The 12344-nt window shown below is 42.1% G+C and overlaps 1 protein-coding gene across 2 annotated transcripts in view; it reads left to right on the top strand.

Annotated features, from left to right (window-relative positions):
• The window catches only part of LOC144134869 (uncharacterized), a 60422-nt gene extending 55002 nt beyond the window's left edge, over window positions 1-5420 (top strand). For both annotated transcript variants that reach the window (XM_077667684.1, XM_077667681.1), the window contains one exon: window positions 5251-5420. In XM_077667684.1, the coding sequence (XP_077523810.1) occupies window positions 5251-5300 (50 nt within the window). In that variant the 3' untranslated portion in view covers window positions 5301-5420. The remainder of the gene's footprint in view (window positions 1-5250) is intronic.
• The last annotated feature ends 6924 nt before the right edge of the window (window positions 5421-12344 follow it).

Raw genomic sequence — 12344 nt, 5'->3', positions numbered from 1 at the left:
TTCCAAAATTTGACCGCGGTGAGTATTTTATTTGTCACGTCCACTTTCCGGGGTTTCCTGCTACTGAGAACGCAAAAGTCCCGAAAAGGTCGGTGCCTTCGAATAAGGTGTTTCGTTCTAAACATTTTTTAATTTTCCGAAAAATATGTACGATCAAAACAACCTTCAAGAATAAAAAAAATATTTTTTTTACACTTACGCGGGGAAATAGAAAGCGCGAGCTTTGAATGACGTTCGAATTCACGCGTTCTCAATTCCTAAAGCTGTCGCCAACCGCCAACTTCTTGCTATAGTTTAGAAGCTTGTTTCGTGCCATTTCATTTCACGCGTTCACAATGGCATAAGAGCAGTGCATCTAACGCTAGAGCCGTTTTCGCGCAACTAAATTTCCAACACCTCAGCAGCTCCACAGAGACACCATAGCTCTTTATGTCTGTTTGTTATTTCACCTATACCTTCTATGCCATACCAGCTTTCCTCGGATTTAACTTGGGTATTTGAAATGTTATTAGCTGATTGTATTCGAAATGAGTTAAACTGCGGCGACACTTAGTTTGCTGACTTTTGCTTACTGCAATAAGTTTTATTAGCAGCTTCCCAATATTTCGTAAAAATCTAAGTTATACTTACTATTTATACATTTTCTTACGAATGAATTTTCATTGAGACAAATGTAGAAACAGAGTAAGCAAACAAAGTTAATCAGGTGCATGCAGCTTTGTAAAATATTATTCATTTATTTACAGAATGCCTGCTTCGCCTAGAAGGCATTATCGCTTTGGAGACACTTTGAAAACAACGTGCTCGTTTTCACAGAAAACGTAACAAGAACATTAAGCGAAGTTAACATCAAAGTAAAACAAAACAAGAAGTGAACATTAGTAAAGGTAACAGAAAGCTTGAACAAAAGTAAGACAGCAGTAAAATCTCAGGAATACAGTCGACGATAAAAATTGCGATTATCAAACACTGAAACATACTCTTCCGGCAACAAGTGCCTCTTTCACAGTTTGTGAAAGCAACCACTCCAGTGCACGTAACTCGTCGAAAAAGGCAATATTTTTTGGCCACAGCGCTGAGGGTAACCGCATTTTCGAAATTTTCGATATGAATGTTACTTGAGGCTGTGTACACGCCTCTGTGTAATTAGGGAGCCTAACTGTAGTAGTTAAAGGTTACTATGGTTTATGGGGGTTTAACGTCCCAAAGCGACTATGGCTCTGAGAGCCGCCGTAGTGAAGGGCTCCAGGAATTTCGACCACCTGGGCTTCTTTGACGTGCACTCACATCGCACACTACACGGGCTTCTAGAATTTCGACTCCCTCGAACTTCGACTGCCACGGCCAGGATCGAACTCGCGTCTTTGGGGACAGCAGCCGAGCGCCATAACCACTCAGCCACCCCGGCGAATGAAAAAGTTACTATATAATGTTGGTTAACCAGCCTCAGAAATTTAATTACTGCAAGAATAAGGGCTTCGTGCACTCAGTCCTCCCAAGCTTTGGACTGCTGAATGTGCTAATTAGCTGAATTCGGACCTACCATAGCGCTGACAGTTCTGCGATAACAAAATCGCTCTTCTAAGTCAGAAAGCCTATTTTTAAAATGTTTAGAGTCTTATATGAAACACCTTGTATAGGGCGCGCTTCGTCGGTTCTTTTTTTCGCGCCGAAGCAGGCGCCTTGATGCACACGGTATTAACGCCACAATTGTTCTCTCAGTCCTTCCCCCCTTTTTCTCCGCCGGTCGCACGTAGCCATTGGCGAGGCGTCGAGAGAGGCTACTAGTTAACTCGGGTCGCGGATTTCAAACCCGACGTGCAGCGTGTGAGCAAAGTGGAGAGAGCATCACTGGGCACATACTATGCAACGCGCCCTCCATCGGCTACCGGGGTTCGTTTCTACAATTTTTTTACATTCTGTAAGCACGCGCAGGCAAAATTTCTGTGCACCTTGCCGACTTCAAAAAGTGCGCCGAATTTTGGGACAACAGACTTAGTTTACAACAGTCCTAGATTTACTGCAAGTGAAACAGTCACGAAACCGAGAACCTGGCACCGAGATACCACTGAAGCGGTGTAAATAAACAAGTCACATCACCTTAGAGCTGAAATAATCATGATTGCGGATCAGGTGAAATTCGAGCTGATGCAGGGTGCATTGTGAATCCATATCGCAGGAATGCTAAGCACATCGAGCACGTATTTCCAGTGAGGGTATGCATGGAGTGTCACTATATCGAGCTCCCGAAACATAATAAACGTTCGAAGTCTGGTCGCGTGACTAATGCGTGCCATGCAACCGCACACCGATGCGATCGTTATAGTAACCTAGGTTGCCCCAGGTCACCATAATTTGGATTTGACAGCAGGTTTTAGGCATTAGCAAAAGACAGCCAGCAGCGCAGCGACATCTTTCCCGTAGTTTTATGGAATTACGAAGCAAACCATAAACACTTTGCAAAGCCTTGTGGCATTCGCATTTGGATATATAATGTTGAGAAAACCACTAAATTACGGGACGCCGGAGGATAGTACTTTGTACATTAAATCCGTATCAACAATACCACCATATAAGCTAATGAATGCTGTGGCGTTTTTTCGGCTGCTAGAACGTCATAGATGCATAGACAAACTGAGGATTTTTTCACCAAGAGTTACAAGAATCTCTGCAATCATGGTGGTTTGAGACTTTGAAGAAAACTTACGAAATCCTTGCCAAGGAGACCAAATTTTCTAAGATGTGCCCTAAGTTCCTAAACAGGATATTGGGGAGATATAAAATTTTGCTCTTCGCTTTAGAAATGCTTCACGCATTCGCATCTATGTTATAAATGGCTTTTGGCGCATGAAAAAAAAATTGAGACACTCAAAGGCAGCCTTGCCTTGAGCACTAGAGTTTTGATTTCCTTCCTCTTGCATGGCAAGATAAAGCAGCACGAAAATACAAGGACGAACACAGAAGCTAACAAGACAGGCGAAAAATTTCAAACGGCAAGTGTCTTCTATTCATAGCGAAGGGCAGAATGCTTACCAGTCGCTAGCGTTACTGCTTGAATTACGGCGCCTGTCGTGTTAGCTTCTGTGTTCATCCTGCTCTTTTTGCACTGCTTCCTCTAGCATTAGCCTTGCGCACCTACAAATGGTATTGTCAGATTTTAGGATGAAATTCATTCTCAATGATTTTTTCCAGTTTATTGTGTCAAGAAACGAGACTCACTCAGAGAGCGAAGCACGTAAGGTTTCCAAGAACTTTGAACTTCGTCGCTACTGAACATTTGTAACACATTGAGATGCCAACCGCATAGTTGTTAAAATGAAGGCGCAAAAACAAAGTCAAAAGCGAAAACTTCTCCATAGCATCTGTAGCAGAAGTGCCCGTAGCATCTACGCTTCTCTCAGGCGCCGCCTGTGTCTTGGCCTATACACGACAATGGTACACACCATGTTCAACTCAGGACAAGTGGTATCTTAGAATTGTGACTGCCACACCATGATATTAAAAGATTATATTCCTTACCGTTTAAAAAAATAGCTGTTGAGGATCAAATAACAGCAGTTGTTTTGAAGGATGGAGTGGAGATTGTGCTAGAAAAACTACTCACCCTTTACATGCGCTGCCTTATGACGTCGACCGTGCTAGAAGCCTGGAAGAACGCTAACATTATCTAACAATGTATTTACTAACGTAATCGTTAAAAGAGTCAGGCCAACCTCAGACTTCAATCAACCAAAACACAAAGCGGGCTTTCGTGAAGGATGTTCCACAATAATTCATAATCAAACTATTAATCAGGTGGCAGAGAAATGTGCAGAATAGGCTATATATATATATATATATATATATATATATATATATATATATATATATATATATATATATATATATATATATATATCATTTTTGATTAAGAGAAACCATTGCACTCAGTGGAAACCACAGGTGGTACACCGCGGGGTTTAGAACAGGCAGCTCCTTGGGCCCCCACACGACGTAATCAGGGCGTAGAAGAGCCTTATGTGAAAATACTGCAAGATGTCTATAGCATTTAAACAGCTCCCATAGTCTTTCATAAAATCAGTAATAAGATTCCAATAAGAAACTCGTCAGGAAGAGAGACACGATCTTACCAATGCTATTTGCCGTTATTTGCTGGAGGTGTAGCGAGGCCTGAATTGGGAACAGTTGGTGGTAAGAGTTAATAGAGAATACCTAAATAATCGGCGATTCTCTGATTACATCGCCTTGCTCAGTCAATCAGGAAAAGAACCGCAAAGCATGGTCAGTGAGTTGGAAAGGCAGAGCAGAACGTTTGGTCTAAAAACTAACAAGAGAAAACCAAGGTAATGTTCAACAGCCTAGAAAGGGAACAGCAGTTCACAATTGATCGCGAGGTGCTGGAAGTGGTAAAGGGATATTCCTGCTTAGGGCAGATAGCGACGGCTTATTCGGATAATGAGATGGAAATATCTAAAAGAATAAGAATGGGATGGAGCACTTATGGCATGTGCTCTGAGATCATGAGTGGCTGTTAAACAATATCACTCAAAATAAAAGTATACGACTGGTATATCTTACCGGTACTCACCTACGGGGCAGAAACGTCGAGGCTAGCGAAAAGAGTTCAGGTAAATTTAAGGACAACACAGGAAGCTATGGAAAGAAAAATGAGGAGAGTAACGTTCATAGACCAGAAGCGGGCAGAGTGGGTGAAGAGCAAACGCGGGTTAACGACATCCTGGTCGAAATAAAGAGGAAGAAATGGGCATGGGCAGTGCATGAAAGATAACCGCTTTTCTTAGGGGTAAAGGAGTGGAATCCAAGAGAAGGCAAGTGTAGGATGGGCCGGTAGAAGGTTAGGGGGGCGGATGTGATTACGAAGTTTTCGGCATACGGTGGGCACAGCTGGCAAGGGATAGCGTTAATTGGAGAGGCATGAAAGAAGTCTGCCCTTCAGTAGGCATAGTCAAGCTGATGATGATGATACATAACATCTCTCATTGTGCGTTTCACCCTTTGTGTCCTCTTTCGCTCAGTATTAGCATTGTAATATTTTAAGCACCCTCTTAGATATGGAGATGACAGAGTAGGTATGTAGGGTTCCCCAGTGGTACTTCTTACGATGTAAGGATTCTGTGGTTTCAATTATCAAGACAAATATTATCAGTTTCAAAGTGCATGGTGACAGCTTTTATGCTTTAAAAAGATAATTTTTCAGTCCAGGTCTAAATCTTTTAATTTTCGGCACAGGTGACTTTTTGCGTCTGGCGGTAAAAGCAAGCTACAAATGGAAGCATTGAATGTAGCACAATTGTTTGCTCAAAACAGCACTCGACCTCAGTGCAACGGGAAGTGACTTTTGCAAAAAAAATGCCCTGCATCAAATAAATAAAATGGGACAAAGCCGTTTGCAGTCGCAATGTGTCACGTTGGCTTTTTTGACCAATGTTATGAAAAAGCTTTCAAAAAGTGTAGCACATAAAATAAAATTTATATTGTTATGCAGCTTTGAAGATGTAAGAGAGAGGAATAGATTTCATTTTTACAGCGACCAAGATATTTTTATAGGTGTAAGCAAAGCTCTTGAGCGGATATGAGAAAATTCCTAATCTTAAATTTTCATCCCTTCTGTACAGATTCAAAACTTTGTGCCAGCCCCACCATACCCTTTTCCTTGCAATGAAATACCTCAAGTGCGCAGTCCTCACCTTCATATTCAGAAGCTTTAAAAGTGGATATAATTTTGAAGGGAAATCCTGCTATAAAGAGTTCGTACGTGAAGGCTTTTATCAAGCGCACGTGAGTCCAGCTACAACGCAGTATAAGCGCTCCACACAAACACAGACACACCAGCCGCCGCTTTGTTTTCTATAAAGTAAGAGAACTGGTCGAGTGGAGCCCGGCTGTTAATGGCTCGTTTTACTGTTGAGTATCGATGCTCGCGGTGGCGTTACAGGAAGATCACGTGACTAAGCCTAGACTCCTCATGATCCTACGTCCTCCTTGTATTCTTTGTTGCTCAGAGTGGAGGCTGCGTGGGGTGTCCGGTTCCTTCTCCTTGGAACAAAAGGGACCGCTTGATCAGCTGCACAGAGTGGCCGAGATTCGGCGTGCTCATTAGAGACACGTAGAAAAAGGACGATAATAGCGCTTTTGCTGGAGTTTGCTTTAGTGCCGATAGTGGTGTTTTGTAACAAGACTGATTAAAATGACCAGCCCGAATACGCCGACAAGAGGGCAAGTGCTTCTCCCATATCCATACAAATCATCCTGACCTGTGCCAGGTGTGGCTGCCCTATCCACGAAAACTTCCTAATCTTATCCGCCCACCTAACATTGTGCCGCCATCTGCTACGCTTGCCTTCCGTTGGAATCCATTCCGTTACTCTTGAGGACCATCGGATATCTTGGCTTCGCATTACACGCCCTACCCCCGCCCATTTCTTGCTCTTGATTTCGGCTAGCACGTCGTAAACCCGCGTGTCTTCCCTTACCGACTCTGGCCTTTTTCTCTCTCTTAAACCGCTCATTTTCTTTTCCATAGCTCGCTCGGAAAACGACTATACTCTGCAGAGTGACCAGGACTACACTTGGGGTACGTTTGATGTGCTTATGCAGTGGAATCTGCGGGCGCGAGATGGCGGCTTCCATAAACGCGCTCTGCGATCGACTCACGATCGATAGACAAAGGTGTGCAAGTTGACGGCGCGCGCTCCTAGTTTCCACTCCTTAGCGGTGGAAAGTAGTCCCCGAGTATAGGTAGTATGGCACAGATTGATTTGTGCTGGCGTTCTAGTAAGTATTTCACGGACTGATGCTGACAAGGTCCGCAACCGACGACGGGCGCAAGGTGTGAACTCAGCGTCTCTCAACCAAGCGGAACTGCAGAACGAAGCTCCGGCATGACAGCACCGAAAAGACTCTAAACTTGAGACCAGTAAAATTTCTGAAATATTTCTTACCGCTTCTTCATTGCTTGTAGCCGCGAACACCGCAGTGGATGTTGAATATGGTGACGTGCGGAGTATGACGCAATTCTAATGTAATTCTAATTCTAATGTAATGTAATGTAATGTAATTATAATGTAATTCTAATGTAATGTAGTAATGTCCAGACGCTGCAAGCTATTGGCGTCACCTTCGTGATGATTTTAAACCTGCATTCACGTGGCGACCTTATCTAGCTAACCAATCTGAAACACGATTGTGCACAAACAATTTCCACAAGATAATCTTCGACTGATCCTGACGGAAACAAAGCTAAGGCAGATGACTAATAGGAGCGGGGTCTTTGTAGTGAGGCCATTGAGAAGTTCTCCTGATTCCGCTCTTTCTGGACAATGGAATGAGTGACCGGTGCGCTTTCCTGGGACATCCGAACTGCATTTAAAGTTCAGCCGCACCCGTTAATATTCACTCCTTATAAGAACCCAGTCAGTTGATCATCAACAGCGATAACTTGCAACGCACCTTCTACCCACAAAATCAATTTCTGCCAACTGGAAACCATTTTCAATTAAAATTCAGTTTAAGTAATGACGCACCACGAGAAAAATGGCTCGCGCCAGGTTACGGGCTAGGTGCCACAAGATAGGATCCTCACTAAGAGAGAACAGACACATATATAATAGTGCCCAGAGAAAGCACGAATTATAGCCGAAAACCTCAAATGTGCCTTATCAAGGAACTTGATAAGTGCACCTTGTCGTTGCTGCCAACCTGCCTTATCAAGGAACTTGATAAGGCAGGTTGGCAGCAACGACAAGGTGCATTTAAAAGTCTAAAGCTTCAAATATAGGATGAATGAAATTCTTCTTATCGCCGGCTTACCTATCTTTTATACAGCGGTTGTCCAACTGCACTCTCAATTTGCGTTCATCGTCTCTTATAAGCTCAGAATATATTTCGGATATGATTGCTTAATACTTAGTACAGTCCTAAGTTTGGTTATGCGCAAAGCCTAAAATTACCCAGCCTGTTTCCACCAAATTGTTAGCATTGTAAAAAATTTACCTTCGTGTGATTGTCAAATTACAATTTAATTACCAGATTTTTCAAATGGAACTCCTATACACTCACCCCAAAAAACTTTACATTAGTAGTTTCAGCAATGTTCTCTAATTTATTACAGCGAAACTACTGAGTCAAAGCGTTTTTTCCCTGTGATTGAAAGAGAAATGTTTCCATATAATCCTCAAAATGATCGGAGGGCGGGAAAAAATTTTCTTTGCATAATGTAAATTTATTTTTTTTTAATTAAAAAGCTATAGATGGCACCACTTCTTATGTGAAATCTTACTCCTAAGAAAACAGCAGCGCTTAGTTCAAAGCCAATTTCTCATTTTTAATGTGGAGGCATTCCCCCATCAGACATGAACTCTATTTTAAAGCAAACTCTCTAGCACTGGGACTGGACCATTGATTCCATTCAAATTATCCGAGAACACACACAGGTAGCCTCTGGATGTCACGATGAACCAGTCAGTTAGAATGTGGCTGTTTCAGAAAAGCTGAAGACAATGGTAATGAAACAGCACAGCAACCACCAATATACTTATGATATTGCGCTGTTGAATAAATTTAAGGAAGAATATCAAGACATGATTAAGGGCCTAGCGCGTAAAGCGAGTCTAAATATGACTGTGTAATAACTGAGACAATCGATAGAAACATATCACCAACGTTTGCGCTGAATCGAATTCCACACATTATCAGAAAATGCCTGACAGCAAGCTTCGCTACAAAATGTGTAGTATTGCGAAAACAGATCGCTATAACAGAACGGCAAAATCGCCGCTTATGATGTTTTGATACAATGAAGGGCGTTTTATTGCGCCATGAGACTTTCCCATCTGCAATCACTTTTTCAGTAAGTATATGGTGCCTTTGTTGCTTGAAAGAGGAATAAGATTTACGCAGCGTGTTGTTTTTTTTTAGCCTAGAAGTATTGCAAAAGTAATGTTTTAGAATAGACACTGTTCAAGAGGATAACAAAAAAAATTTTCTCCGCTGAATTGCAAGCTCCAAGACATCGTATGCTTTTTTTTCCATTTTTTCAACAATTGCCCGAGAAATACCGCATTAAAAAGAACTGTGCTTTCTCATAATTCCAGCTTTATATCTAGTAATTTATAATTACTAATGAAAATCATCAAGCTCGACGAAAGCTTTAAAACTGCTTCGAACTCGATGCACTTGAAAACTTGCTGAATGGCTCTCAGTAGCTGCATTTCTCAGATGTAAAATAAGTTCAGTGATAATTCATAATTTAGTTGAGGCCATCATAATAAGAACAAATAAAATCCACATTTGTGAAAACATGAGCCGCGCAGGTATTGTCTGCTAGAAAGATCAGCCTCGAATAGTAAGACTTCGCATGGAACAGATGTACATTTCAGATCGCATAATGGCAGAATTTTTTAACAATTTTTAGAAAACATCTTTTGACTTAATGCTTTTGATAGTTTCGAATCGCTGAATTAAATTTACAGTCGCGCTGCTTTTATGACCCTCTCAAACGCAAGCAAGACATTTGCCACATTTCTTGCATATTTTATATATAATTTGGACCCGAAAAAATCTGCATCAATGACCAGAAACTTTGGGGCAACATTCCTTAAACCGCGATTTGATGGTGTGCCACAGCACAGACAGCTTAGAAAGTTGATATACATCGATGGTGTTACAAGAGTGCCGAAGCACCGTGGATCTTGCCAGTAAATCAGTTATTTTTGATATAAGAGGCAATTGTTATTGCAGTTATGTTTCTACGCTGTGGCTCTCGTTATCTCATTCTGACTTTCCACCACGAATTTACCCAAAATGTGCCGGCATATTACAATCATAAACTGCCATGCCGCACCACTGCTGATCATGCCGAATTTTGCGTATTCAGTGAAAATGTGGCATGACATCAGTCACCCGCGCATTTTTTGTAGCACCCAGAGATGATACATAAGTATTACTACCTTTGTCCGCAAAGTTTCGAGACTGAGCCCATTAAAAATGCATTTAACATTGAAATCATTTGTGCAGCATCCCATGGAAATATTCTCCCTTGCAATCTTTAGACAGCTTCCAACGCTTCTTGAGGTCTTATAAACAGTTGGAAAACGCTTTTTTTTACAGGGCTGTCAGCTTGTTTGTCGTGACGTCTTGAATGGCCTCCATGCTCCCCATCCAGCGACCTCTTTTTGGGCTCTCTTCACACGAGGAAAGAGGAAAAAACCGTATGAGGAGAGGTCAGGCAAGTATGGCGGATGGGGAAGTACAGTAATGCTCTGTTTGGCGAGAAATTTTGTCACGCTGAGAGCAGTGTGCGGTCTTGAGTTATCGCGGAGAAGGCTCCATTGTCCAGATGCCCATACGTCAAGGCGACGGCGTCGCAGTGCATCACGCATGCGTTGGAACACGCGGATATGAAACTCCTGATTCACCGTCTGCCCTTGTGGGACGAACTCGTGCGGTTGGACACCTATGGCATCGAAAGAAACTATCAGCTTTGACTCTATTTTCGTCTCCTGTCGCCACACCTTTCTAGACGCCGCCGAGCTTGTAGACCGCCGTTCGGCGCTCTGCCACTTTGTTTGAGGATCGTATTGAAAACAACATATTTCGTCTTTAGCAATGATGCTGTTGACTAATGCAGAATCCGTCTCTGCCTCGGAGAGCAAATCAGCGCTCACTGATGCCCGCGTGTCTTTCTGGTCCTGTGTGAGGGAGTGTGGCACAAGTCCGGCATTCAGCTTCTGTTTCCCCAAGTTCTCACACAAAAGTTGGTGGCATTTGATCCTACTATTGTCGAGAGCATCTGATTGTATGCGGACTGTAATGGTGCGGTCTTGCTGTACGAGTGCCCTGAACCGAACCACGTTGTTTTCATTCCGTGAGGTCGAAGGGCGTTCGTGCCGTGTGTCGTCTTCCGCCGACGTTCTCCAAGGGACGGACCTCTTGTGCATTCAAAAACTCGCACCCGGGATAATGTCTCTTTGCCGTAAACGTCACGAAGGAGCTCATACGTCTGTGTGGCTGTCTTGCCAATCTTCACACAGAATTTTATGTTTACACGCTGTTCGAGGTTGACGTCCATCTCTCCACATTCACTCACAATAGAATGCGCGGAAGACCAGTGACAACGTATTTTTCTACATGTAGTGCCACCTAGCGGCTGCCACTGAAATTTACATAAATAGCTCAGGTTAGCCCGAAAAAATGGCGCTACACATACGCAGCAACACTTGCTTTGGAGACTCATTTGTAGAGAAGAAAATAAATCAGTCTCGAAACTTTACGGAGAAAGGTTGTACAAGCCGCGAAATTTTGAGAAATAAATGAAATTACAACAACCCTAACAGAAAGCTTCAGAATTAATGCGTCATTGAACTAAATGCTAGATATATTATTAGACATGAAATGAGAATTGCAATTTTCTCGCGATAGGCAAAGAGGGCTGTCCAACACAAAAAACTTTCCCTCCAGTAATAAGCAAGGCTTCAATAACTTCTCATGTGACGAACTAGGAGCAAAGTGTCAGTGAAGCAAAACAAATTAATTGTTGGTGATATTAAAGGCTGCAGGGTTTTCGTACTGTGGTTTTTCTAAACTGCACGGAAAGCATTTACTTGTTCTTTTAAAGAACACGCACTCGCATGAAAAAAGAATTAACACAGCACTTTCGAGCGGCATTGTAGCAATAACCTTTTTTTATGCGATACTGTGAACGCCATTAGGGTATGTGCCAGGAATGGCTGTGAAGGATACATTTGTACGGCTTAAAGTACAGACACAATCACACATGGTTCAGAGCCGTACATACATACATACATACATACATACATACATACATACATACATACATACATACATACATACATACATACATACATACATACATACATACATACATACATACATACATACATACATACATACATACATACATACATACATACATACATACATACATACATACATACATACATACATACATACATACATAAGTATGTACGTACGTACGTACGTACGTACATATATACTCATTCATCCATACATTTTTACTAACAACGTTACGACAATTGAAGAAGTCGGCTATGCTACGAACCCAACAATTGTGGACAAAATATTTTTTGAGCAGGAAACCATTTATGAGCACAATGGTTTTTTATAATATCAGATTTCACTGTAGCAATCAATATATCAGAACCTCTCCCGACGGCAGTGCTAAATTTTTTTTTCTACTGTAAGACAGGCAATTGGGGTTTGATGCCTCAGCTCCCAGTACCACCGAAGAAGAGAAAGCAGACGGAAGACGAAGCTAAGAAAGTTCCCTTTGGTACTCACGAACG

The sequence above is a fragment of the Amblyomma americanum genome, chromosome 5, assembly GCF_052857255.1.
Source record: "Amblyomma americanum isolate KBUSLIRL-KWMA chromosome 5, ASM5285725v1, whole genome shotgun sequence".
NCBI lineage: Eukaryota > Metazoa > Arthropoda > Arachnida > Ixodida > Ixodidae > Amblyomma > Amblyomma americanum.
This window is presented reverse-complemented; position numbering and strand designations above follow the sequence as displayed.